The sequence below is a fragment of the Martes martes genome (genome assembly GCF_963455335.1).
Source record: "Martes martes genome assembly, chromosome: 2".
NCBI lineage: Eukaryota > Metazoa > Chordata > Mammalia > Carnivora > Mustelidae > Martes > Martes martes.
In genome coordinates, this window is record NC_137889.1 from 46,416,373 (window position 1) to 46,443,271 (window position 26,899).

The 26,899-nt window shown below is 55.1% G+C and overlaps 3 protein-coding genes across 9 annotated transcripts in view; 2 read left to right on the plus strand and 1 right to left on the minus strand.

Moving 5' to 3' along the window:
* Positions 1 to 4,521: 4,521 nt before the first annotated feature.
* Positions 4,522 to 9,359, plus strand: LOC308338611 (uncharacterized protein C8orf58; the record flags this gene model as incomplete). Of its 5 annotated transcripts, none has more annotated exons than XM_080796840.1 (7): positions 4,522 to 4,701; positions 5,938 to 6,449; positions 6,800 to 6,979; positions 7,075 to 7,201; positions 7,359 to 7,471; positions 7,724 to 7,830; positions 8,349 to 9,359. In XM_080796840.1, 7 exons carry the CDS (start codon positions 4,653 to 4,655, stop codon positions 8,458 to 8,460), a joined length of 1,200 nt encoding a protein of 399 aa, XP_080652966.1. In that variant the 3' UTR covers positions 8,461 to 9,359. The 5 variants fall into 5 exon arrangements, with proteins under 5 accessions (XP_080652966.1, XP_080652968.1, XP_080652964.1 ...); XM_080796842.1 differs by having other exon boundaries at positions 4,541 to 4,701; positions 7,748 to 7,830; XM_080796838.1 differs by lacking the exon at positions 4,522 to 4,701 and having other exon boundaries at positions 5,865 to 6,449.
* An 848-nt stretch (positions 9,360 to 10,207) lies between these two features.
* Positions 10,208 to 24,760, plus strand: CCAR2 (cell cycle and apoptosis regulator 2). Of its 2 annotated transcripts, none has more exons than XM_080796768.1 (21): positions 10,208 to 10,301; positions 11,160 to 11,254; positions 11,530 to 11,621; positions 12,042 to 12,133; positions 12,333 to 12,447; positions 12,608 to 12,737; positions 12,922 to 13,018; positions 16,654 to 16,773; positions 18,436 to 18,658; positions 18,743 to 18,856; positions 19,402 to 19,565; positions 20,020 to 20,191; positions 20,279 to 20,509; positions 20,619 to 20,840; positions 21,607 to 21,751; positions 21,883 to 21,965; positions 22,389 to 22,535; positions 22,688 to 22,799; positions 22,900 to 23,088; positions 23,247 to 23,452; positions 23,631 to 24,760. In XM_080796768.1, exons 2-21 carry the CDS (start codon positions 11,197 to 11,199, stop codon positions 23,673 to 23,675), a joined length of 2,757 nt encoding a protein of 918 aa, XP_080652894.1. In that variant the 5' UTR covers positions 10,208 to 10,301; positions 11,160 to 11,196; the 3' UTR covers positions 23,676 to 24,760. The 2 variants fall into 2 exon arrangements, with proteins under 2 accessions (XP_080652894.1, XP_080652895.1); XM_080796769.1 differs by having other exon boundaries at positions 21,886 to 21,965.
* The window catches only part of BIN3 (bridging integrator 3), a 43,080-nt gene continuing 40,849 nt past the window's right edge, over positions 24,669 to 26,899 (minus strand). For both annotated transcript variants that reach the window (XM_080796770.1, XM_080796771.1), the window contains one exon: positions 24,669 to 25,604. In XM_080796770.1, the coding sequence (XP_080652896.1) occupies positions 25,458 to 25,604 (147 nt within the window). In that variant the 3' untranslated portion in view covers positions 24,669 to 25,457. The remainder of the gene's footprint in view (positions 25,605 to 26,899) is intronic.

Here is a 26,899-nt window from a genome sequence, read left to right on the forward strand (position 1 = left end):
CAGGTGCTTAAACAACTGAGCCTCCCAGGCACCCCACCTCCTGGACCCTTTTATAAAGATGCCAGTTTTACTGGGATAACCCCTGGTACTTTAGAGGCCAGAGTGTCTCACTGGGAGCCTGGAGAGGAGCAGGGATGCAGGAGGCAGGCCCAGACGTCTATTCTGTCCAGGCCTCGGCTCAGGGACACAGTCTCATGTTCCCCTGGCCCTGGCTGGCCTGGCACTCTGTGCTCCTTGCCATACTTGGGGCCAGTGCTGCCAGCTCAGCTGACTTACCTGGATGAGCCGGGTGGGCAGGAGAGGGGGCAACATCTCAAGTACTTCCTGCACTTGGTCAAGGCTGTCTGCACCCATCTGAGAAAGAGATTCACCAGAAAGAACCCTGGACAGGCTGCAGGTTAGCCTTGCCTGGGAGGGACACGCCAGTGGAACCTCCACCCTGAGGAACCACCACCCACCAAGGTCCTCACCTCCAAGCCAGGGTTTTCTGTGTGCCCCTTCCATGGGAGACCCTGCTGGCTTCACTTCTAGTTGATTTGAAAACCCCAACCGAAACCAAAAGAGGATGGGTGACCAGTGCCAGGCATGTCTGCCCTCAGGTGTGTTTGACTTGAGGCCGGGACAGGGGTTCCCTACCAGATTTAGGGCTGGATTCACCCACCGACCCCCAGTCCTCATCCTGGAGGACGTTTCAGAAAGGTGCATGGGCGCTGCTGGGTGCTCCAGACCCACCCTGTCCCCCAGTTAGCCTGAGGAATGGGCCACAGCCTCAACTTTATTTTCACAGAAAGGATCAAAGCTGGGCTTCAGAGACGGTGCTATCTGGCTCTTTTTGGAGCGAATCTTGGTGGAGAATGTTTGTGTGGGCTCCTTGGGCATCTGTTGATACAATTTACCCCTTGACATAATCGTCTCACCTTTTGCCTGGATGGCTGCCTTTATTTTCATAGAAAAGATCAAGGCTCTCTGTGGCTCAGGAGGAGGACCCCAGGCCAGAATGCCTGGTAGGCAATGGGATGGCCTCCTGGGCGCCACCTGCTGTTAGGTGTAGCCGACGACAGGGGAGAATGCCTGCAAAAGGGGCATCCAGAAAAAGGTAGCCCTTCTTCATGCTCTCTTGAAGGTAGTGGTCAAGTGGCAGCCGCTGAGCTGGCACGAATGAAATCATAGTACATGGCAATCAGTGCTAAGAGCTAATGTGGGACACACAGGCGTGGCCTGTGAGTACAGAGCAGAGGGCATCTCTGTGTTAGGATCAACAGAACCTAGACAGGTGCAATGGGCAAATGCTGAAGGATGGGGGTGAGGGCAGGTGGTTGCTCGGTTTAGGGCAGTGGCCGAAGGACGTACCAAGAGAAGACTGGAAAGGGAGAGGGGACCCTTGAATGCCAGAAGAAATGGTTTGGACTTCACCTTGAGATTCTGGGATCATTTTGAAAATTTTAAGCAGGGAAGTGATGCATTGGAAAAAGTGGGTGGGAATATTAACATGGTCAGATCCCCACCTGTAACAAAGTGTGGTGGGCCAGCAGTGTTCTAAGGAGTAGAGGAGAACAGATGGGGAGTGGAGACCCTGGTGAAGGGGTATGTCGGTGAGTTGCTGAATGCCTCCGAAGGCTGGGTGGGTCCACGCTGAAATCCACCTGTTTAACTGGGGCACGCAGCTCTCCTTCCAGCGGCCCAGGGCGGGGGCAGGGGGTAGTAGCTTCAGAGTGCTCAGCAGCTACACAGCCAGCCTCAACTTGGGAGCAAACTTCTTCTTTGGTCAGAGGAGAAGGTTGGGGGCAGTCTTTGATATTTTTCCTCCCTGCCCTCAAACCCACCCCAAGCCAGCTGTGAACGCCCACCCCCTGCAACCCAGACACATTTGGGAGGGGACACCACCTAATTATAAGACCTCAGTTTGTCCAGTGCTGTGCGCTCTTTACTTTTTTCTGCATTTGGGGGAATAACTTCAGAAATGAGAGATTCGAGTTAGAAGTTCCCCAAGAGAGCATCTAATATAGCCCCCTTCAGTTAGAAATGGGAAGGGGACATTCCCAAAGTTTCACTAGGGAATTCTAACACACAAACGTGTTGAGTGCTTTACTCCTCACAATTCTGAGGTTGGTATTGTTGTCCTCCTCGTTCTGTAAATGAAGAATCCCTGGACAGTGGACAGGGAGGATGAGTAGCAGGTCCAAGGACTCCGAGCTGGTAAGGGGAGGGGATTGGGAGTGGACCCTGGAGTCTGAATCCCGCATATCTGGTTTGGGGTGGGGAGATTTTGCCCCTCCGTCACCAGAGGTTGCCTTCCAGGCCACAAGGGAGGTCACCATGGCTCCCAGCCATCTCTACTCTGGCCGGAGATGCCCGTAGCCTCTTGGCTTGGCCTTTCCTCCCACGGGGCCTAGCTCAGTGCTGAGCTGGCAGGAAATGTGCTTCCTGAAACTGGGACTTCCCCATGGAGGATGAGGGGCCGCTGGGCATCCCTGGCCTCAGCCCGAAGAAGGATGCCGCTCAGCCACCGTGTGTCTCAGGAACTCAGGGAAGCTGCTCACCTGTCAGGCAGGCAGGAAGGGGGCGGCAGAGCTGCCCTGCTCTTCCTTCAAGCCTCAAAGGGAAAGGGGTCTTCTCTGATAGGACGCAGGGTGGGAGGTGGTCATGCAGGGGTACAGAGCCCTTGGTGTGGAGAAGGCCTGACCTAGTTCTGGTCACAGGGCTGCTCCAGTCAGGGCTTCAGAAGGCAGAGGGGTGGGAAGTGTGTGGCCCCCTATGATGGATCCCCAGCACCACAAGGGCTCAGGTGTATCTGCATGGTTGCGGGGGAGGCATAGGTGCGTGGCCTGGAAGGGCGTGTGCTTGCGTGTGTGTTGGTGGGGGTGTGGGTTCTTTTGAGCCCACACAAAGCCTTGTGCTGAGACACTGCATTCCTGCTGGCTGGGCTTCCTGTTCCAGAAGCATTCTTGCCCCAGAGTCGCCAGGGAGACTGCTTGGAATCTGGCCCCACATTCTCCAGATTCAGGGCGAGATCTGGCAGAGGTTCCCTCCCTTTACCTCCCCAGCCTCTCACTACAGAGGAAGGAAGCCACCTGATAGGCCAGCCCTCTAACCCTCCTACCTAGGAGCGTTGGGGTGGGGTCTGACACTGCCTGTGGGGTTTGGTGCCACACATCCTGTTGGGCGAGCATAAAGCAGTTCCTGCCAGGCCCTGCATTCTGTTCCCTGTCTGTATCTGGGGAAGAGGAATGGAGTGGGGTTACTGTCTAGGGAATAGGGTTAGGTGGGGAAAACCCAGAGGACTTATGCTTAGCAGGGAAGGGCTTGGCCTGAAAATCAAGGTGTTACGAGGTGGCAGGCAATTCAGGCACTAGGCTCTCATTCTTTCTCCAGACTTGGCTACTGGCCTCAGTTTCCCCATCTTATACAGCTAGAATCTTATAGTTTCCAACTTTCTGATAAGGCTCCAGTGTAAGCTGTTTGAGGAAGGGTACGAAGGAGCAAGGAGCAGAAGAGGGTGACAGACTTTCTTCCCCTCCTAGTTAACGGCCACTTCCTTCCAAGGGCTCTGGCTCCAGCCCCTCCCCCTGAGGCTCAGGTGCAAGTTTGCACGTCCACCAGCTCCCTTATCTGCCTCCGAGGGATTTGGGTCCTGCTGGGATTTTTCCAGTCCTGTCACCTTACTCAAGAGGATGAGGTTTCCCTACAGGCCAGCAGCCCCCCTGCTCATGGTGCTGTGTCACCTTGGGCAGCTGCCTGGGCTCCTAGCTTCCTTTCAGGCTGGGAGCCTTTGGGGGTGAGGAGTGGTGGAATCCCAGGACCAAACCAGGGTTGGGGTGGGGACAGGGAAGTATTTACACTTCCACCGCCCCCAGGCTGCCTCATTGTCCCTCTGGCTCACTTCCCCAGATGCTGAAGACCCCCTCCCCAGGCCCCAGCTTTAGGGTGCTGGGGGTGAGGGAGAGGTATGGGACGGAGGAGGGGATTCAGATCTAGCTTAGGACTCAAGGCGCTCTACAGTTGTCGGAAAGGATTTCCATCTGCACAGGGATCATTTCCCCCTTCTGTCGCGTCAGGTTTCTGAGTGGCTGAGTGACTTGCCCCAGGCACACAGCTGGGAGCGCAGGGACAACCTTGTCCCGGTCAGCGCTCTTCCCGCAGCCAGCACGTGGGGCTCCATTTCCTTCCGCGCTACCGTCCAGTCCCCGCCGACCCTCCACCCCCAGCCCCAGCTGCATTTCGGCGGCAGGAAGACAGACCAGCATGTGAACCGGGAGTGAGGGGGTGTCGGGTAACCCCGCACCTCCAGCCAGACAGCGTCCTCAGGCGGAGGTCTCCGCTCCTCGGCCGGGTGCGGGAGCGCGGGGCTGCCCGGAGCCCGAAGGACAGAGGATCCAGGCCTTCTCCCGGCTCCCCGGAGCGCCCCGCGCGGCCCGGCTCCCACCCTCCGCCCCCCGCGGCCCCTCCGGGCGCGCCCACCCCACCCCCGGCAGTCCGCACACCTGCGCGCCCCTCCCCCCCCGCCCCCCGCGGGGAGGGTCCGGGGGCCGCGCCCAGCCGGGTCCGGACGCGCGTGCGAAACCTCCCGCCAGAGAGCGGCGGGGGGACGCTGGCTGGGATCGCCGGCTGGCTGCTGGCGGCCGGGGCGCCGCGTCGGGGCCGGGAGCGGGGCCATGCTGGGTCGGCGGCGCGTCTTCGCCGTGGAGCCGCTCCGCGGCCGGGGTGAGTCGCCCGCTCCCCAGGTCGGCCGGGGCCTCCTGTCCTGGAGCCGACTCCCGCGCCCGGACACCGCTCTGCGCTCCCCGTCCCAGCCGGTACACCCCGCCCGGGGCGCCCGACCTCGCCGCCGCCCTTCGGACGGGCTGAGTGATGGCGCCGTGCGCTTTGGAGACCCTCTGGGTTCGGTCGCTAAACCAGCCACCACCTTCCATTCCACTCCCAACGGCTCCACTTCCCTCTAATTCGCGGTGTGGACCTTCGACCAGCCCTTGCCCTGCCGGCTGGTCCAAAAGCCCCCTCCGCGGTCGCGGAGAAGGAGAAGCCCTCTCCTTCCCGAAGGAGACTTCCTGGCTGGCTTCCTGGGCCGGGGTGGAGGGGCCCGGCGTGCCCCCAGCTCTCCCGCGCGGCCGGCGGTGAGACCGAGGCGGCCCTCCATCCTCTCCCGCGCTAGTTTGTGCATCGGTATTGCAGTTGGGGACCCAGCGCGTGGGTAGGGCCTGTCGCAGAGGGGACAGTCCTGGGGCGCTTGCGCTGCTTCTCCTCCGACACCCCCTGCCTCCAGTTCCCGTTTAAGTCCCACCCCACCCCCATCCCGACTCCCCACCAAATCTTCACTATTTCTCATTTAAGAGAGCAGAAGCCCGCAGTGGTTATAGCTATTGTTACTTTTATTGCCCTCCCCCAGGAGCTTCTGGAGAGACTTCATCCTGCATCCTGATGCTAGTTTGGGACCCCAAGCTTCCTTCTTTGTGTCCTTCTCCGTCTCCCTGAGGCCGGAGGGTGGGGGTGGGGGTGGGGGTCGCAGTCCTACTGTCCCCGCGGGGAGTAGTTGAAGAGACTGAGGCTCCCCATTCACGACTTGGAAGTCTTAGGCTGACCCTGGGCTCCAGGGCACAAGAAGAAAGCAGCTACCCCCTCAAAGGAGGATCGGCCATGCAAGGAGCTGGTGAACACATCCCACAGGGCTTTGCCTGCCGTATAGCCCAAATCCGGGGGGTCTGTGATCACCAACAAATACTTGTGAAGGGAACCCGTGTTAACTTCTTCCAGCCAGGGATGGGGAGAGATCTGGGCGGGGCTGTGGCTGTCCAGTCCTGTCCCGGGCTGTGACTGTCCAGTCCTGTCCCCTCCCTTCACCTCTGGCCCAGGACACTCCTCCCCGGGGAATGCTGCCAGTTGCCAGGAATGCTGGAGGCGTTAGGGGCAGCCTGCCCAGCCTGATGCAGACTCTCCTTGCAGATGGGGTTGGTGAGGACTTGGCACACGGTTGTGTAGTACCTGGAGTCAGCAGCACCTACCGACGGATCCCAGACGTGGCTCAAGGTTGCTCACTGGACTCCTGGAAGAGGGATGGCCAGCTGAGAGGTCCCAGGAGGCAGCAACCACTTCTCAAACTGGCTTCCAGGGACTCAGGAGTGGAGATGGTGGTTGGAGACGGGCCCCTGGCCACCTCACCGGGCCTTTCTCAGGTCTGTCTGGACTTTGAGCCTACAGGGAGCCCTGAGCCCCTGGCCCTTGCTCCCGTGGAGCCTCCTGCCCATCTTGGCCGGCTTCTCGCCAACCGTAAGCTGGAGCAGGTGCTGGAGCGCTCCCGCCAGCTCCCCACCTCCCTGGCCAGCATGTCACGACACCGCAGCTCCCTGAATCCCCCCTGCGAGCCAGAATGTCAAGTGCCCCTTTTTGGAGCCGGGGAACAGGAGGCCACAGAGGCGGAAACTGACCTAGAGGCAGGCCTGGACGAAGCAGAGGTGGTGAGTGCCAGGTCTCAGGCTGGGTAAGAGTGGGACAGAAATGGCCTTCTCACATGGAGGGGGCTGCTGCTGGCTGGGGGGGCCTCACTGACTTGTTCTCCTTGGAGCTCTCTTGGGGTGGGGCATTCCTTGCCTCTCATTGACGGCTTGTTCTCTCCTCGGCCCACTCCCAGCCCGGTGGAGGTGGGCAGAATGGGGGCCGGCCTGGCAGCATGCCTGGGTGGGTGTTGGGAGGCCAGCTGGGGGCGTGTGCCTCCTCTCCCCAGCCCCTCTGCTCCCATCTGCTGGTCTGCCTAGCATGGGGGTCTGGTTGAGTTCAGAAGTCTCCCCGACCTCACTCTGTCCCACAGGCGGGGGGCCTGGGGCCTGAAGCCTGGGCCTGTCTCCCAGGGCAAGGGCTCCGCTACCTGGAACACCTGTGCCTCGTGCTGGAGCAGATGGCAAGGCTCCAGCAGCTCTACTTGCAGCTGCAGACCCAGAGGCCCCCACCGGTGAGTGAGCTGCAGGGCCGGCAGGCCAGCGCGGGGCAGGTGAGTGGGGGATGTGGAGGAGGGCGGCTCCACGGCGGGAGCCCTGGAAGCAGCCCTTGAGTCGGGTCTTGAGTGCCTGTCTGTCCTGTGCACAGGATCCTGAAGCGGAGGAAGAGGAGATAGAGGGGGCAGGGGGGAAGCCAACCCTGGCCCCTTCACCGCCACCCTCTCGTGACCCAGGCTGTGAGGTGTATGAACTGCTTAGCCAGACGCGGGAGGCAGGTGAGAGGCAATCAATCGCGTTTCCCTGTGTCTTGCCTGCCCAGGCCCCGCCCCCACCCGGGAGACCCCGCCCCCACCCCAGGAGACCCCGTGAGCCCGGGGCTTCATGGGTGGCTTACTGCTTCTGGCCCTGGATAAGCTGATTCTCTTTCTGAAGGGACAGAAACAGCTGCACCCCTAAAGGTTGGGCTGCCCAGTGCCAACCCTCCCAGGCTGTTAGAGGCCGCAGCAGAACCAGCTCAGATCTTTGCCCCCTCCCAGGGACACAAGGTAGGTGATGTGTGTGTGCGGAGGCATGGGATAGGATGGAGAGGGGGTGAGGGAGTGGGGGGTGGGGAGGTGGGGGTGTGGGCTGGTTGCGATGTGTGCACAGCGTGAAGGCCAGGAACGCTGGGAAAGGGACGGAATTCCTGACTGGAGTGGGTGACTTGTCCTGGCTGTACCGCCTGCTGTCTATGGGAGCTTGGTTAGTCGTGGGGTTAGTCGTGGGGAGGAGCTCTGATCCCCTCGCCCTCCGCTCAGCGGGATCTCTCCCACTGGAACAAGGTCAAGGTCCTGCTCAACCGGATCCGTTGGAGGAGCCCGAAACACCCTGAGTCCGCTGCCCTTCCTGATGGCCCAGCCCCTAGGTGAGTCCTGGGGCCCAGCCGGGCAGGGGGTGGGGGTGTGAGGAGGAGCCTGATGAACCGGGATGCTGAGATTGTAATGCCAGTCGTGTTTTTTGGGTCCCTTTGAAATCTCAGAGACCGAGATAGTCTCAGAGAGGGTGCTGGGAGAAACGGAAGGTAGTTAAAGCATCCCTTTTACAGAGGAGAAGGCTGGGGACTGGGCCGGGGAAGGAAGTTGCTTTCCCGAGGCTACCTGTGTGGTGAGTCTGTGGCAGAGCCAGGACCAGAGCCTGGGAGACCCCCTCATGCCGGTTCAGCAAGCCCTCGGCTCTCACAGCTGAACCTTAGGCCACCTCCCGGATTTGCTGGGAGAGCAAGGTTGGGACACAAAGGATTCCACAGTAGATGATGGGGATCATGTGGGGATAGGAAGCACTGTGTCATTGTCCCTAGCTTCCCACGGTAGATTCCATCAACTCTGGGGCCATTGCTGCCTTTGTTTCCTCCTCCTAGCCTAAAGCTACCTTTCTTTTCCACAGGATTGAGTCAAGGGGCGTCCCTGAAAGACCTCCATGCCAGCCCCTCAGGAAGACCTTTATGCCATCATTTGTGGTTAAGAAGCAACGAGCAAAAAACCTTTCTGTATGCTGAGACCTTCTGGTGCAGGGACGTGACCCTGGGTTGGGGGGTGCACAGTGAAGTCTTCTTCCTTGCCCTTTGCCCTGTTGCTGCTTCTGGGCACTGCCAGGAAAAGCTGCTGATGCTCACCCTTCTCTCTGAGGAGAGGGCTGGATCTTTCTCCTCTGGGCAGCCTGGCAGAGGAGCCCTAGCTCCCTGAGAGGCCCCAAGGTGTGGCAGTCCCCAGGCTCCTTGCTGGTTGCCAGAAATCCCTGGGCCTCGTCAATGTGAACTAACTTATTTATCAGGAGTCCATGGAGTGTGTTTGGCATGGTGATCTACTGGGGCCTAGTGTGTCACAGATGCATATTTGTGCAAAATGATCCCTGTATCTCCGTGAGTCAGTCACTGTTGTGAACTGGCTGGATCCAACCGTCTCTTCTGAATCATACACCCAGAGGGTTGATCTTCTGGGTGAGGTAACTGTAGAAGGATGGAAGCGACCTCCATTCCTCAGTGGGCAGTTACTGATTCGGAGTCCTACTTTCTTTCTCATACCTTCATGGGTAGCCCCAGGACAGGGTGGCGCGGGGTGTTGGGGGGGGGGACGGATGAACTACTATTTTGGGAGCCTCTGCATGGAGTCTTGCCTGTGAAGCAGAGCCCCCGAAGACAACCTGGAATGGAAGGGTCAGGGACAACACGGAGAATAGCAGAGTAAACTTCAAGGTCTGTCTTCAGCCACTTTGGTCCCTAATAACCTTTACACATCAGAGCTGAAACCAGACACTCATACTAGCTTTTAGACCTTGATAAAAATCCCTTAACTTTTCTGAGCCATAGCTTCCTACTTAATGTCCCAAATGGTTTAATGATACCTGCCCTACCTACCTCACAGTCTTACTATGAAGATAAAATGAGATCCAACTCTCAAAGTGCATTGTGACTGTTACATGAACAGGAGGGGGAGGGCATGGGGTTGGAAGGAGGCCAATCTGGAGGGATGATGGGAACTGGAGGGATGATGGGAAGGCCAGAGGATAAAGCAGGCCTGGGGTTGCTAATGGAGACTAAAATGACCAGTGATTAGCGGCGTGGCTTGAAGCATGTCATTTCACTCAAGTCTTAGGTCTCCTATCTGAGAATTAGGGCATTAATTCCTGACCTTATCTTCCAGGGTTGTGAGGACTAAAGGAAATGTTTCTGAGAACTTTGTAAATGTCTACCAAAATATTGTGGAGGTTTATTTATTACAGCATGTTAGGTTCCTAGCTCTTTGCTGATTGGGAAAGGGGAAAAGTTCGGTCTCCTTGTAGCTGTCAACTGGAGGGGAGGGTATGGGGGAGGGGCTGTCAGTGGAAGGGACAGGCTAGAGATGAAATCATTGGCTTGGGTCGGACAGTAATGTCTCCTAGAAGTGGCCACTGATCAGGCACCCATCTCTTTCAGTCAGGAGGGGCTGCTTCTCTTGCAACTGCAGCCCGGGGGTCTGCCAGAACAAGGCCAGGTGTCGGGTGGTAGGTGCTCTCTTCTATTTAGGGGTCCAGCTCCTGCTGTCTTTGGAGCAGGAACCAATGCTCTAAAGCCTACTTTTCTAATGGGACAGTAAAGCGGGGACACCACCGAGGCCAGGCTTCCTAACGCGCATCCGATCGGGGAAGGCGCACTTCCGCTTCACAGTTGGAGCGGGATGGCCGGCCGGCGTGGGGGAAGGGAGAAGTCGGTGGAGAGGAGGGAGGGACCATATCCGGGAGAGTGGCAGCTTCCGACCAGTGGTCGCGCTTCCGGAGAGGCGCTTCCGGTGGTGGCGGCAGCAGCGGCTGTGGTGGTTCCGGGTGTCTTTGTCCCCCCGGTGTCGCGGCCCTGGCCCGCAGGTGGGTTGGGGGGCCCCCCGCCGCCCCTCTGCCCCTTCGCCCCTCCCCCGGCCGAGGGCCTGCGAGGGCCGGGCAGCAAAGATGCACGGGGCGCGGAAGGGGCCGAGCCCCCCTCCGGACTGCAAGTCCCGTCTCCCTGGCAACGGCCTCGGCCCTGGGGGCGGGCGGGAGGAGGAGAAACCGCGCGCCTTCGTCCTCCCACGGTGGCCCCGCCGCGGCCCGGCCCGGGAGGCCCGGTGCCGGCGGCTGCTGAGGCGGGAGCGAAGGCCCAGGGAGTACCGGAGCAGGAGGGCGGGCGGGCGCGCTGCCGGATTCGCGTTCGGCCGGGCCACCGGGCTACCTTCCCACCAGCCAGTCCGGAGAACAACGGGCCGGGCTTCCGGGGAGAGGGCCCACACCTTCTCCTCTCCGGCACCAGCCTCCTCCATTTTTCGCGGCCTTGCGTGGAGCATTTTGGCGGATGTATTTGAATGAATGAATGTCACTGGGGCCCTTTCCAATCCCCCACTCTCCCCAAGCATCTGCGGGTGGCGTGGCATCGTGAGAGGAGCGCTAAGTTGTTGGCGACCTGGGTGCGAGTCTCAGTTTTGTCACTAATAGGTGATGTGACCCTGGGCAAGTCTCAATCTCTGTGAGCTTCAGTTTCCTTTTCTTTAAAATAGCTTGACAGTATCACCCACCACTAATTTATTGTGAGGGCAAACTGGAACAATGTAAGTTTTACATTTCCTGCTCTTTATGTTCCCTCCATCTTCTCCATTCATCCCCCCTCCTCACCTTCATTAAGATCCTCAGTTACTTTTTGGGGGTCCATGGAAAATTCTCTGAGCTGTTAACTTCTTTCTTTTCCAATTAAAGGTTTTTTCTAAGACTCTGAAAGAGGACAGCATTCCCAATGTCCCAGTTTAAGCGCCAGCGGATCAACCCGCTTCCAGGGGGACGCAACTTCTCAGGTGATCACCTTTATCCCTGTTTGGCTGCATACTGGGTATTACGTGCTTTGGAGTTCGTCTTTTAAAATGTGCCTCTTGGGGTTTCCCTAGTGGAGTGCAATTTGCTGCCAGCGTTTCATAGGAAAATAGGAGATGAGCACCGTGGTGGCAAGTGAGACCCTGTGGAGGAGTTGCTTGGAGTCACTTTGCCCTTTGGGTCTACCATACCTTCTCTCTGACTCTAGTGTTGGAAATGGTAGATGCAGCTCCTGGAGATTGCTTCTCTGTCCACATAGGCGCAGCTTCAACATCTCTTTTGGGTCCTCCTCCTGGTTTGCTCACTCCTCCTGTGGCCACAGACCTGTCCCAAAATGCCAGGCACCTTCAGGTAGGTTGGGCATTTTTTCTAGTGAGTTTCGGCACCTGAGACTACCACAGCATGCTTGGGTGCCTGGTGCTTTCATTCTTGCATCCCGTGTTCATCCTCCCTGGTGCTCCTGGCCTGGGCCAGGATGCACGTGTCTAGACCCCCTTCTGACTGGGGAGTCCTAAGTCCTGGCCTTAGGGAAATCTTTTGGGTGATTCTTGGAATTAAAGAGCTGGAAATCCTAGAAGAAGCTTCTGACCTAAGAATCAGTCTGATCTCTTCCTCCTCCTTGCAGTAGATTATGACTGTTATACGTGTGTGTCTCCTTCATGTGACTCTTGATACCATATTTTGTTGAAGCTGGATGGGGTTTGGAGATGCTAACGAAGGAGTGTGGACAGATGCTCTCTGTTACTTTCAAACTGCGTTATTCTCTTACAGGGTGGGGAGAAGCAGCGGGTCTTCACTGGCATTGTTACCAGCTTGCATGACTACTTCGGGGTAGTAGATGAAGAGGTCTTTTTTCAGCTAAGGTAGGCTTGAGGTTAGTCCCCTCAATGCTTATTGAATTCAATTCTGTCACTGTGCTGGTGGGGCCCCTCTGAAGCCATTGCTTTGCTGTTTTTATGCAAGGTGTGCAAAATCTTGATGGGCAGGGCCTCCTAGGGGCAGTCAAGGTGGCTTGGCCAGGGTCTCTGTCCTGACTGGGTCTCCTGGCTTGTGTGCTGGCAGTGTGGTGAAGGGCCGGCTGCCCCAGCTGGGTGAGAAGGTGCTGGTGAAGGCTGCATACAACCCAGGCCAGGCAGTGCCCTGGAATGCTGTCAAGGTGCAAACGCTCTCCAACCAGGTATGCGTCTTTCCGGCATGTGCATTGGAAAGGGGTGGGAGAGAAGTCCCAGTGCCCTGAAAGCAGGGTGAGAACCTTACTTTTGTCAAGGGGTGCGGCTGCGTGGTGGTGAGCAGATCAACCATGGGATGCCCTGAATTTCCTGGTTACTGTCCTGCAGCCCCTGCTGAAGTCCCCAGCACCTCCCCTTCTCCATGTGGCAGCCCTGGGCCAGAAGCAAGGGATTCTGGGAGCTCAGCCCCAGCTGATCTTCCAGCCTCACCGGATTCCCCCGCTCTTTCCTCAGAAGCGTGCGTACCAGTGGCATGGATGTTGGGATGTGGCTTTATGGGGGTACTCTGGTTGAATGGGGCTGTAACTCTCCAGTTGTTGCTCTCAGAATAGAAGTGGGTACTGCTGTCACTGGAGGAAAGGGACAGGGAAGTTGGGCAGATAAGTAGGGTTTTTGAGTCACCAGTCATTTCTTCTCTGTAGCTCTGAGTCTCTTCCAAACATCCCACACACTTCATCTGAGCCACCTGAACAGATTTCCTGCTCGGGGCCCTCACGGACGATTGGATCAAGGCCGAAGGTAAGAGAATGATCAAACAGGGAAGATATTTTATTTATTTGTCTATAGGAGCAGTGTCTCTTTGCCACCTGTTACACTAACATTCTCTTTCTGCAACTAGATCCTGGGCCCTTTCCTCTGAAATAGGCTGATGCATTGAGATGTATATGCAAATATTAGAACTTTATAAACCTGTTCAGCAAGCAGGGATTTGATTTAGTTCATCTTGCAAAATACCATATTGAATTTTATAATTTTCCTTTTTATTTCTAGTCCTTAAGATGGAGATGCCAAAAATCAAAACTATCCAGAAATAGTAATTGTCCAAAAAAATGTAACTTTTTAGTGTATGTATTAATTTCTAGTGTAAGATGTTTTTTATACACACTATATGTACCAGTGTAGCGTGAGAATCCGTAGGTTGCAGGCTGCCCGGAAGTCCAGGCCTGTGCCTAGAACATGTTGGTAGCTTCATGGCCCATATGTAGCCGACATGGTGGATTTGGGACTTTGGGGGGTGTTCTAGGCCGTCCTGTGTCACCTGTGAGCTCTGGGGACTGCTGGGAGCAGGCTGCCTATTCTCTCCAGCTCACTCTCCAGTTCCTTCTCTCGCCTTACTCTGTCCCAAAAAGGTTTTGCTTTTATCCCTAGGAGTTAAGCTCTGGATTAGTTTGCTTAAGACCTGTTTTAGTTCTTCTGTCGGTCCTCATTTTAATTTTTTATTAGGGAAAATTGCAAAGATAAGCAAAGCAAACAGAAAAGGATGATGAACTCTCATATACTCACCCCCCAGCTTCAATAAGTATCAACATCTTCCATTCTTTTTCATCTCTACCTCCATCTGCTCCCTGCCGTGTACTTGCTGGTTTTTTGTTTTTGTTTTCTTTTTAAAGATTAAAAATTTTATTTCAAATATTGTATAGATTGAAATGCACAAATTTCAACTGGACAATTTTGACATGAGAAATTCCACATAACCCTCACCCCAATTAAGATCTAAAACATTTTCCATCACTCCAGAAAATCCTCTCACATTCAAGTTCTTTTTTGAAGTAAGAACTGTGCTGATAAGGAAAAAAACCCCTTTCTCCAGGTGCCAGTAGATTATTACATGATAAGGGCTGAGAATGCAACCCAATGTGAACTCTTAAAAGGGCATGGAGGAACGTGGAGAAAAAGTTTCGACAAGGGACGCAGCTAGTCTGCTGAAGCTAGTGTTTGTTCCCTTGGGCTAGGTCATTATGAATGCTAACTAGGAGGATGGTCCTGCAGTCTAGGATTGTTTCCCACCCTGCCTCCACTACTTGAAACACTGTTTGTCCTCTTCTCAAGTCACTGGTATATATTTTGCAAACACCTACACCCCTTGTCCTGTACATCTTCCTGGTCTTCATCTTCCAAGGGCTTTCCACGACTCACATCCTGTGAGTTTATTAAGGGCCTCATCACCCAATCACAGCAAGTGCCCTGAGGGATAATGTAGCCTGGGTGGAAATCAATGGTTGCTATTGACTTTCTGCTTTAGGTTCATATTCAGTCTTCCTGTACAGTCACGTGTATTTGATTGTCCTGAACATACCAAGCCCTGTGCAAGGCCTGCGTCACATGACATTTGCCATCATGCTTCAGTGTCATGGCTTCTAGAGAAAGACATTACCGCTGGCAGGGAGATACCACCGGTAGTCAGGACAGAGAATCTGCGAAGTAGGAAAGGGGGCAGTAGGAGTTAGGTCACTCTGGGAGAACAGCAATTTACAAAGGAGTCAAGCTATTCGAGCGTTTTGGCTGGAAGCCAAGTTTTATTTTAAATTTCAGGTTTTGGGACGGAGATAACAATGTCCCCGTTGGACTGTCAATACTGAACTACTGAGGTCTTTGGACAGGCGTATCCAGTGGGATGCCATCTCAGTATCCTGCTGAGGCTCCTGAGCTGTCTCCCACTGGTACTGCTTTCTAATGTGTTCCTGACGATTCACAATAAGGAGAGAAAACTGGCCATTGAATTCCAGGATTCAGTGGGACATCCACTGTCACTAGCGGTGGACAGCATTTACTGAAGAGTTTGCTCCAGTCGTGGGCGAGCTGAAGAGAGCTGTCCGAATGACTGTTAGAAGCCTGGAAGTGCCGACACCCCATAAAGGCGAGAGTGGAAGGCAGCTTTTGGATGGAGATGCTCATAAACCGGGAAATGGGCCAGGCAGATAGAGAAAAGATGAAAAACTCTCTGTTAAATGTAATGAGCTTAGATGCCCAGAGCTGGAATGACAAGGGAAGAGAGGCAGGTGGGTCTGAAGGGAAGAGCAGAATAGACTGTGGTCAGTGCTGTACCCGGGCGGGAAGAACTCACAAGTGATTTTATTTCTCTTATGAGACATAGGGGTTTTCCTTTAACAGTCTGGCATTTTATAATGGTCTAAAGATTTTTCTTTTCTGTTTTTACTTCTTGAACTCATAACATGGTGATACTATCATAAGTAAATCATTATAGAACATATAAAGTAGTATATGCTATTATGTAATGTTAAAATACTATGAAAATGTGTTACTCCTTTCCCTTTAAAGGTAACCATTCTTAAAGACCTTTAGAAAATAATTTTGAAAAGAGAAATTACTTCTACTTTTTTTTGGTCTGTGTTTTTTTGTGGTCTTTTTATGTACACTTTTTATAATTTTATTTAATTTTGATTTTTTAAAATTTTAACTTTAGAGTCCAGATTATTTTTATGCATTGTGATTAAAGTGATTAAACATTTTTTTCCATATTGCAGTGTAATCCTTGTTGATTGTTTTAATGGCTGTATGATTATTGTATTTGTTTACTAGAAAAGTTTAGGTATTACTGGATATGAATGTGATTTTTTTTACTCTCGGCTTGAATTTTTCAACTATTTATAATCTGTTTTTCTTTTGAATTAACTTTCTTGGGATAATATCTTCAAGAGTGGAATTATTGGATCAAAGGGTTTGAGTGTTTTTATGACTTTAATGTGTATTGCCAAGGGTTTGTTACGAGAGCTGTCTCTTAATAAAATTTCCTTTATAGAATCCTTCGCATGGTACCATATATGTGTTTCATGTTAAAATTATCAGCTAAAATCTTTTCTCACTTCAAAAAATTACGTTAGCTATAAATTTTAAAGTTCAGAAAAACACAAAAAAGAAAATTATTCATAAGCCTTACTAGTCAGAGGCGTCTATCATTAATTCTTTTTTTTTTTAAGATTTCTTTTTTTTTTTTAAAGTGTTATCTGCACCCAATGTGGGGCTTGAACTCACAACCCTGAGATCGAGTCACATGCTCCACTGACTGAGCCAGCCAGACGCCCCAACACTTTATTTGTTTTTAGTCTTTTGAAACTTTTTTAACACGGTTGAGGCATTACTGTATCCGTACTATCATTACTGGTACTATCATTACTGTATCTGTACTACCGTGTACGTCTTTTTGCTCACCGTGGGTGGTCTTCTGTTACAAGGATTTACATCTCATTTTAATAACTTTATAACAATGTGTTATGTGGCTGCTAGCAGTGGTTTCTTCATCCATTTCTCTGATGCTGGGGATTCAGATTGTTTGCAGTTCTTTTAGGCCACTTTGTATTAAATCTAAATGTAACAGTGTGGTTTCTTCCTTCTGGTGATGGACCAACCTCCAGCGATGACTATGACTCCAAGAAACGCAAACAGCGGGCTGGTGGAGAGCCTTGGGGTGCTAAGAAACCAAGGCATGACTTGCCTCCTTACCGGGTCCATCTCACTCCCTATACTGTGGACAGGTGAGTGGTGTGGCGGGGTGGGGGTGGGGGATGGGTGTGTGTGTGAGGTTTGCAGCTGGTAACAGTTTCTTGTGGAAATGAGGTACAGTCTGTGCAAGAGTAGGAGTGTGTGTCACCTGCCTAGGACCTTTTTGTTTGTTTCTTAATGGGACAGTTTTTTAATTTCTAAATCTCAAATTTTGACCAGCATAGCGCCAGTGACATGGGTGCCCTGATAGAACTTCTGTGATTTGATCAGCAGAAATAATGATGCCAGGCTGTCACTAAGGCATACATTAAAATCCGGGTACCTAATACCATTTCTAATTCAGGCAGAAAGTATAGATCATAGGCACCTTGGGACTCATTTTTCAGGGGACCCCAGAATGATTTCTTGAGCTCTCCAGTGCGTGCAAGGACTCTGGCCCACAGGCTTACCTAGCGCACTTAGGAACTGACTGACTAAGAGGCCGACGAGTGATTCTGGATGCCATCCAGCAGTGCGGAGGCGGGGCTCTCGCCACTGCCCTGGCAGCAAAGTTCACCTAAGCCCAAGCTGAGGTGAGGGGCAGCCTCTCAGCACCTCTTCCTCGAGGTGGAAAGGAAAGAGGGCTGTCACTGTCCTTGCTGGCATCACAGGTTCCTCTCCGCGGGGCCGGGCAGGGCCTCTCCTGTGTTCCACCCTGACCCGCCTGCCTCCTGAGGTTCGTCTCCTTGCAGGACAGCATGGTCCTCACAGCACAGAGAGGGGTGCATGTAGGGCCTCCTCCTGTCAGCCAGAACGTGACTGCTGCTGGTCACCCACACACATAGCTGTTGTGCGGAACATCTGCGGAAGCCTCTTGTACACACTGGTATTTTGCTTTTTTGCTCAGTGTGTCTTAGAATTTGTTCTATGCTAACGCTGGTTAGAGGGACCTCATCCTTTTCGGCGCCTGTGCAATCTTCCACTGCATGGATAGACTGTTGATGTCACTGGTTCTCTCTTCCCACGTTTCAATCATCCTGAGTCTTGCTCTCGTAAACGTTCTTCTGCAGACGTCTGTGTGGACAGGTGCTAGTAGTGTACTGAGGTCAGTTCCTAGAGATGAACTAGGTGGCTCCAAGGGTCTGATTTTAAACTTGGACACCCACTGCCAGTTCTCTCAAGAGGCTGCGTCGGTGTCCCTTCTCGCACATGGGGCCTGAAGTGCTTGTTTCCCCACTGGCAGCGTTATGTTACCCAACTTTTTGATTCTTGTCAGTCCCTTAGGTGAAAAGTGATAGTCCGATTTGCATTTATTTAATTCAAAGTGAGAGTGAGCATACGTTCGCAGGCTTTTAAGTCTCCTTTCTTTTTCTGGTACCTGTTGATGTCTGTTTTCCCAGTTTTCTCTGACTTGGGAACCTTCTCGTGAACATGTTAATAATTTGTGGGCTCCTCTTCGATCAAAACAGTGAGCCTTAGGCTGTCATATATTGCAAATGCTTTTCTGTTTTTTTCTTTCCCAGTTCAACTTGACTTTGCCATTAGGGGCTGAAACATTTTGGTGGTCAAATCTCATCCATCTTTTTCTTTTCAGAGATGTCTTCCTTCCCAGATTAGAAAATAATTTGCCCTTTTCCCCCCAAGTCTTCATAGTTCCATTTTTTAAAATAATTTAGTCTTTGCTCAGTCTGGATACCCTTGCTTTCCTCCTCCAGCCCCAGCTGTGACTTCTTAGAGCTCCAGCGCCGCTACCGCAGCCTCCTGGTCCCCTCTGACCTCCTGGCCGTGTGTCTGAGCTGGCTGTCAGCCTTCCCTCTGAGCCAGCCCTTTTCCCTCCATCCTCCAAGCCGAATCCAGGTATCTTCTGAGAAGGAGCCGGCTCCAGATGCTGGTGCTGAGCCCATCCCTGCAGACAGTGACCCCGCTTATAGTTCCAAGGTGAGTAGGCTGGCCTCCTGCCGTTTTGTACCATGGTGGGTGGAGAAAGCTCTTGAGCGTGCCCCTCACACCGCCTGTGCACAGGTACTGCTGCTCTCGTCCCCGGGACTGGAGGAGTTCTATCGTTGTTGCATGCTCTTTGTGGATGACCTGGCTGAGCCGAGGGAGACGCCAGAACACCCTCTAAAGCAGATTAAGGTGAGAGCTAGAGTCCCTGAGGCAGGAGGCAGTCGTGGGTGGTGGACGGCCAGGCCCTGTCAGATTTGCAGCTGCTCGGCTCCTATTCACGAGCTCATAGAAACAGGGAGCCCTGAGCCAGAATATTGCTATTTCATCAGAAGGACAGCATGGCTTGGGATGTTCTTGTCAGAAAAAGTTACATGGCTGGTGCATGGGTAGAGAGATCCAGCCTCCCCTGCTTCCCACCCCACTCCTCACCACATCCTGCTGCTTTCATTCCCCAGGGGTGGTAGCTGCCTCATGGGGAGAGATCTGTTTTTTTGTTTTGTTTTGTTTTTTAAAGATTTTATTTATTTATTTGAGAGAATGAGAGAGCAAGCGAGCACGAGAGGGCAGAGGGTCAGAGGGAGAAGCAGACTCCTCGCTGAGTAGGGAGCCCGATGCGGGACTCAATCCTGGGACTCCAGGATCATGACCTGAGCTGAAGGCAGTTGCTTAACCAATTGAGCCACCCAGGCGCCCCATGGGCTTTTGTTTTTTTTATCTTGCATCCATTTTTGCAGTTTTTGCTGAGCCGGAAAGAAGAAGAAGCAGTGCTGGTTGGGGGTGAGTGGTCTCCCTCTCTGGATGGCCTCGACCCCAAGGGCGACCCGCAGGTGCTAGTCCGCACGGCCATCCGCTGTGCGCAAGCCCAGACTGGCATTGACTTGAGCGCCTGCACGAAATGGTGAGTGGCTGCCCCAGGCTTGTCTGTGTGTGGTCCATTGTATAGGCGAGACTTTAGGAGGCCGAGTTCCTGTGCCTTTCTGACCTGTGAGTGCTCTTCTCTTCCCCGGTCCTACCTCATCCCTCTGTCCAGCACTTGCAGATGGTTATCCCAATCATGAGCACGAGTAGGGATGTGTATGGGTGTCGAGGGCCAGCCGACCCTCCAAGGCTCATCCCATGCGATCGCTCAGCCACATTTAGTGGTCCTTCATGCTGGGAGCACCCTGGAGAGGCACTGTCTGTTTACTCATGGCGGCCCGTTGATGAACCATTTTCTGAGGACTTGGTCTCTTGTTTTCGTATTTTTAAAGCTGCGCGTGCAGTATGTGTTCAGTAGATGTTGATTGGAAACTGAAGCAACTGCTTGCGAAGGTTGTGGGTCAGTACTTCCTTTTTCCTTTCACTGTGAGCAGGTGGCGCTTTGCGGAGTTTCAGTACCTGCAGCCGGGTCCCCCGAGGCGGCTCCAGACTGTGGTGGTGTACCTGCCTGACGTCTGGACCATCATGCCTACCTTGGAAGAGTGGGAGGCCCTTTGCCAGCAGAAAGCCGCAGAGGCAGCTGCCCCGCCCCAAGAGGTGTCCGGGGTAAGGCTGAGCCCTACGGACCATTGGGCAGAGTAGGTGCCCTGACCTCCGGACCCAGGCGGTCACAGCTCTCGGCTTTTGTCACAGGACACAGAGCCTGTGGAGCAGGCAGCTGACGCATCAGAGCCAGTAGCCGACACCTCTAAACAAAACGCAGAGAATCCGGAGGCCACCGCACAGCAGGAAGTGGACACCGATCTCCCAGAGGCGCCCCCACCTCCTCTAGAACCTGCCGTCATGGCACGTCCTGGCTGTGTCAACCTGTCCCTTCATAGTATTGTGGAGGACCGGAGGCCAAAAGAAAGGATCTCCTTTGAAGTAGGTGTAGGAGTCTGGGGAGGCTATGCAGGAGAGCGTATGGGATGGCAGGGCTTGGAACATTCCCTTCTTTCTGATGCTCACGGACCTGTGCTGCCTCTTCCCTAAGGTGATGGTGTTGGCTGAGCTGTTTCTGGAGATGTTGCAGAGGGATTTTGGGTATAGGATTTATAAGATGCTGCTGAGCCTTCCTGAAAAGGTGGTGGCCCCGCCTGAACCTGAGAAGGAGGAGGCAGCCAAGGAAGAAGAAACAGTCAAGGAAGAGGCTGCCAAGGAGGCCAAGGATGAGGTACAGAGTGAGGGCACGGCTGCTGAGTCAGACGCCCCCCCGGTGAGTACCTCTGCTGCCCGCGCGGGCACTGGGGCTGCACATGGGAATGCCGTGTGGATGCGGGTGCCGCCAGGGCCCCGTGGGGTTCCTCTCACTGCCTGCGTGCACCTTGTCCCCCCCACCGCATGGCTGCTTGGCTAGGAGCCGGTATGCGGCTAGAGATGTGCCCCACTAGAAGGGCAGTGGGGCTGGAAGCGGGGCCGATATGCCACGGTGGCACAGAAGCCTCCACTAATTGTGCCGTGAGGACAGGTGTTTTGGCTGCTCGATGGTTAAGTGGAATGCTGCATTTTCTTTTTAAAGGTTTTATTTATTTGTCAGAGAGAGAGAGCACAAGCAGGGGGAGCGGCAGGCAGGGGGAGAAGCAGGCTTCCTGCTTCCTGCTGAGCAGGGAGCCCAAATTCGGGACTCGATCCCAGGACCCTAGGATCATGACCTGAACTGAAGGCAGACGCTTAACGGCTGAGCCACCCAGGCGTCCCATAGAATGCTGCATTTTCTTAACGCTTTACAAAAGCAGATGGGTCTGTCTCTTGCCTAAATCCTGTTGAGTAAATGTAATTTCTGACAGGACTGAGACTGAGTCCTACAGAGAATCCCAGGTTCCTGGGAATTGCCTTAGTTCGCTCTGAATCCCTTGTCACAGAATGCCGTAAACGAGACCACGTAGACAGAACCCTTCCAGACACGGTCGGTGAGCAGATGCCAGCTCTTATCCTTGTTAGCAGTTCCAGGTGACCGTTCTCATCTCTTGCTTTGCTTCCAGAAGGAAGATGGGCTTTTGCCCAAACCTCCGTCTTCTGGGGGAGAGGAAGAAGAGAAACCCCGGGGTGAGGCATCCGAGGACCTCTGTGAGATGGCCCTCGACCCAGAGCTGCTCCTCCTGAGGGATGACGGCGAAGAGGAGTTTGGTAAGTGCCCGCCTTGCGCAGCGGCCGCCCAGCTCTGCAGCTCATGCTCGCCTGTTCCAGCTGTGCATCTGGGCCCAAGGGTGGGGGTGGGGGAGCCCCCCTGCTCCATGCTTATCTCAGGCTTCCTGTAGCAGGAGCCAAGCTGGAGGATTCGGAGGTCCGGTCGGTTGCCTCGAACCAATCAGAGATGGAGTTCTCTTCTCTTCAGGACATGGTGAGACCTCTTTCTTGCTCCCCCTGCCCCACTGACAGTGAAGCTGAGCAAGGCCTGGGACTCAGCGCTGGGAGAGGGAGACTTTACCGTAGAACTTCTGGCACCTTCTGACTGACACAAGACAAAATGTGGTTCTTGGCTCGTGGAGCAGGGCTTCCATGGGATCCAGGACACCTCCGTGTCTCCGCCTGGGTGTGTCTGAGCGAGGTACCCGATGCCGGCGCACACGCCGCTCCTCCGTATGCAGGACAGCCCCTGGTGCGGCAGAGGTTGCACGGAGGTCATACCAGTGGTCCTGTCTCCAGCTGGAAGGGGCGCCCGTTTGTGATCATGTCCGCTCATTTTTCGGAGGGCTACGTCCTGGGCGATTTCGCCATTTTGAGGGCACTCTGAAAATCTTGTTCGTTCTTGTCTCTTTTGCAGCCCAAGGAGCTGGACCCCTCTGCTGTGCTCCCTTTGGACTGTCTTCTTGCTTTTGTCTTCTTTGATGCCAACTGGTGTGGCTACTTGCACCGGCGAGACTTGGAGAGGATCCTGCTCACCCTTGGGCTCCGGCTCAGTGCAGAGCAGGTACCCGCCCCTCCCGTCCCCCAAGTCCCTCTGAGCCGGCCTCCCCTGACAGCCGGGTGCATTCTGGCCTGCTGCGGGGGGCTTGGGGTGCTGTGGGGCCACGGGCTCGTGCGCTCTCATCAGGGGCTGTCTTGGCTGTGGGTGTTCTCTAGGCCAAACAGCTGGTCAGCAGGGTGGTGACCCAGAACGTCTGCCAGTACCGGAGCCTTCAGTACAGCCGGCAGGAGGGCCCAGACGGCGGGCTGCCCGAGGAGGTGCTCTTGGGTGCGTCCTGCTGCCCTGTGCCTTCCAGGGAGGAGGGGCGGGGCCGGCTGCTCTCTCCTCTACAGAACCGAGCCTTCACTCTTCTCGTGGCCCCTTCTAGGAAACTTGGACCTGCTGCCTCCTTCGGGGAAAAGCACGAAGCCGGGTGCCACCCCCACGGAACACAAAGGCCTGGTGTCCCACAACGGCAGCCTGATCAACGTGGGGAACCTGCTGCAGCGTGCAGAGCAGCAGGACAGTGGACGGCTCTATCTGGAGAATAAGATTCACACACTGGAACTGAAGCTGGGTGAGTGGCCTACGGCCACAGGGGCCCGGCCTGGAGGGGATTCGCAGATGCATGTGTCTGGAGACCAGGAGGGGTCCCGCTGCTCACACTTCGGGCCTCTTGCCCTGGGCTGTGGTGCTTAACTTAGCAGCAGTCTGTCTGCCATTTCCCCCCACCAGAGGAGAGCCATAACCGGTTCTCGGCCACGGAGGTCACAAACAAGACACTGGCAGCGGAAATGCAGGAGCTGCGGGGCCGGCTGGCCGAGGCTGAGGAGACGGCCCGGACGGCTGAGCGCCAGAAGAACCAGCTGCAGCGACTGCTCCAGGAGTTCCGGAGGCGCCTGACCCCCCTGCAGCTGGAGATGCAGCGGATGGTTGAGAAGGTGAGCCTCCCCCGGGAGAGCTGGATGGCTGGGTGCCCTGTTGGGAGGCTCGGCTGGGGCGGCAGCCGGCCACGGTGTCCTGCCTGGGTGCGTTGCTGCTGCAGCCTGGTCTCAGCGCAGAGTGTCGGTGGGCCTCCCGTCTGGGCCCTTCCTCCTCGAGTCCTGTCTCTCATTCCAGGCGGACAGCTGGGTAGAGAAGGAGGAGCCAGCACCTAGCAACTGAGGGGCCTGGCGCAGGAGCTGCCCTCCCGGGAGGTCGGCGACGGAGCCTGCTGACGTTAGAGCCCTTTTGGTTCCAGAAAGAAGCTGGAGCAGGACCTGGGAGCCATAGGCAGGGGTGGCTGACCCCTGTGCTCAGCCTCCGTAGAGGAGCTCAGGCTGTCAGGGTGGGGTCTGTGCTATGTGGGACGGATGCGTGGGGAACCCCGGTTCCACTTAACAACTAAATCCAACACCTTCTGCACCCCTCGAATGTCATTTTGCCCTCCACCTTGGGATTTCTCCTGGGGCCCTTTAGTCTTGTGCTTTCTCCTGTCCTCTTCCAGTTTAGAATAAGACAGGGGAGGAAAAGGCTTTTCAGATATGTCGTTACGGTCTGATGCCAATAAACTGAAGAAATAGCCGTGGAATCTGGTCGGGGTTGAGCCCTCCCTCTGGATGGCACAGGTCCTGCTAGGTGCAGGAGCAAGTTCTTGGGGGAAGGGTCTCCCCTTGGCTGTCGCAGGAATGGAGTCCGTGCTAGCGAACTCTTGGTATTGGGCTGTGTCTGCCAGACAGCACTGTGTTCCAGCCACCCCAGACTTGCCAGAAGAAACCAGCACCTCCCCATGTTCAGAATGTGGTATTGGCTCTGGCCCAGCCTTTTTCCCTATTCCCCCATAAGTCTCGCCTCTTTCCATAATCCGTGGTTTCAGTTTGACTTTGTATATAAAGTTGGTTTTTTTTTTTTTGGCTTTTTGTTTTTTAAATAAACCAAAGTCAAAAACAAGCCACGCGTCCTCCATAGCTCTTCCCTTTTTCCTCTTCTAGGTGGTCCTGTGCTGCCCCCTTTCTCCCAGCCCTCGGTCCAGATGGTGGGGCGGGGCAGTGGGAAGGACTGCCCCCTGGTGCTCTGGGCCCCGCCGCCTGCTGGTGGAGAGAGGCAATGCGGCAGGGGTGCGGCCCTCTCAATGGGGCAGCACAAGCCTGACAAACCCAGAGCTGCTCTCAGTCCCAGCACAGTTAACAGCTGGCGATTTTATTGAAAACTTGACTTGAAAAAATAAAATTACAAGTATTTCAGGGAGACAAACCCACTGTTCTGGCTCTGAGACCTGTGAGTCAGGCTGTGACATTTTGTGCAGTTGGTAGCCGATTGACACAAGCTGAGTTGTGTTTCCTAAGGAATCTACCAGGCTTGGGGCTCTTCTCTGCACTTGGCCTAAGGCCTGCTCTGCACTTGGACAGAGGAGGGCTAAGTCAGTTTTTGTGGTGCTGGGAGGCTGGAGTGAGGGGTCTGTCTGGGCTGGGGGAACTGTAGCTCTTCCGTTCCCCGTGGCAGAGTCTCGGGCCTCTTCGGAAAAGAGGAGTCTGAAGCAGAGAGGCGGTGAGGGCAGGTGGACTCCCCAGAATGGATCTTTGGAGGTAGATGTGATCACGCCCACGCAAGCAAGGCTAAGACCTCAGGTGAGCAGACAGAGTCTGTGCCTTTGAAGGCTGGGAGCTGGCTCAGGCCCTAAGCCAGGATGCCCTCTGGACGGTTCTTTTGGAAATGAGAAGGCGGGCTTTCTCTGCCCTGCTTACTGTCTGGGGCTCTTGCTATGGGTGGGGGTCTGGCAGCCTGCTTGGGGCTCCTGGTGCCAGGCTCACTGCAGAGGGCTAGTGAGGTAGAGTGGGGGCCACTGCTGTCCCTGTATGTCTCTCGGGAGGGCCTTCTGCTGGCTGACACCTGAGCCTAAGCTTGACAAGGGCAAAGACCAGACAGGTTGACTTGTGTCCCAGGAGTCTTCCAAAGGGTGGCAGGGACTCAGTCATCGGCCACAATGGAGAGGGCTCTGAGCTCGCTCAGTCTGGCCTCATTCTCCCTCTCCCGCTGCTCGTCAGGGTGGCCGGGCTGGTCAAGCTGCTGAGTCAGGTCTCCGAAGATCTTCTGCATTTCAGAGTAGTACCCAACCTGCGGAGGACGAGGTTGGCAGGTGCTGGGCTCCTGGGGTACCAGGACCCGCAGCCTTGCACCCCCCTAGGCACAGCAGGACAGGAGGGGCCAGAGAACATCCCAGAGGCCCGCACACTGCTGTTCCCTCAAGCAGAGTACCCAGGCTGAGTGAAGGGGGCCGGTTTCCACTTCTCCCTCCGTCGCTGCCCCTGCCCTCAGTCCATCTCCCAAAACTGCGTGGCCAGCAGGGAGACTGAAGCTGTCATCCCCAGCCCCTCTGGAACACCCACTGCTGCGGCCAGGATAGTAGTAAGTCAAAGGAGGCGGGAAGCAGCGGGTCCTTGGTGAGGTGAAGGAGGGGGTTCTGCCTCCAAGCCCTCCAGGCAGCTGAGGGGCGGAGGGCCCCGTGCAGGGAGGTGGAGGAGGCCCAAGGCCAGGGTGGGGGCATTAGCCCCTAGGACACCTAGGCGGGTCCTGGGAAAGCCAGGGAGGCAGGCACTGACTAGAGGCTGCTTTAGCCGAGCTAGAAGCCGGACACCTTCAACCAGAGGAGCCCCGGGAGTCCATCTAAGAAGGAAAGGTGAGGAAGGGGACCCTCCCTAGCCATCTGTTACTTCCTGAGCTGGCCCACTGTCGACGGGTGGCACCATGTACTCAGCGTCGCCTCGGCTGTGTGGCTTGGAAGGCAGGGCTCAGAGCCCAGTGCGTTGGCCCGTGCCTGAGCGTGCGGCATCGGGGCTGACGGGAGAGCCGCATGGCAGGGGGGTGCGGGCGAGCTGAGACATAGGGGCCACCCACCAGCAGGTCGCAGCCAGCCGCCAGCTGCTCAGACCCAGCGCCTTTTCCAGGGACCACTTCTGCCTCAGTCTCCACCTCATGATCAAAGGCAAACACCTACTTTCATGAAAGCGATCCATGCTCTTCAAAACACTACTTGGACACCCCTAAGTCATGTCATCTCCAGCTTCAAGCTGTCTCTGGGAAGAGCCCAGAGTGCTAGTACCACAAGGCAAGGCCGAGCGACAGGTTCAAGGACAGGGCCATGGCTCAGGTGCTTCTGAGGCAGTGTCTCCCGCACTCCCACAGCTGGATGTCCACTGCGTGGAGGGGGGAGCTAAATGAAGGTCTGCCCATGGGCTGGTCACCCAAGTGGCCAGGGGCCTGAACGCATGCTGGGGGAAGGCGGGGGCTGGCCCGCCCTGCCCCCCACTCCCTGCCCCAGAGCCGCACTGCGCAGGCTGAGTCACTGGGAATGCTCACTTCTCTAGTGACTAATGGCAGCAACAGCCTCGGGAGGGGGAGGCTGGTGCTGA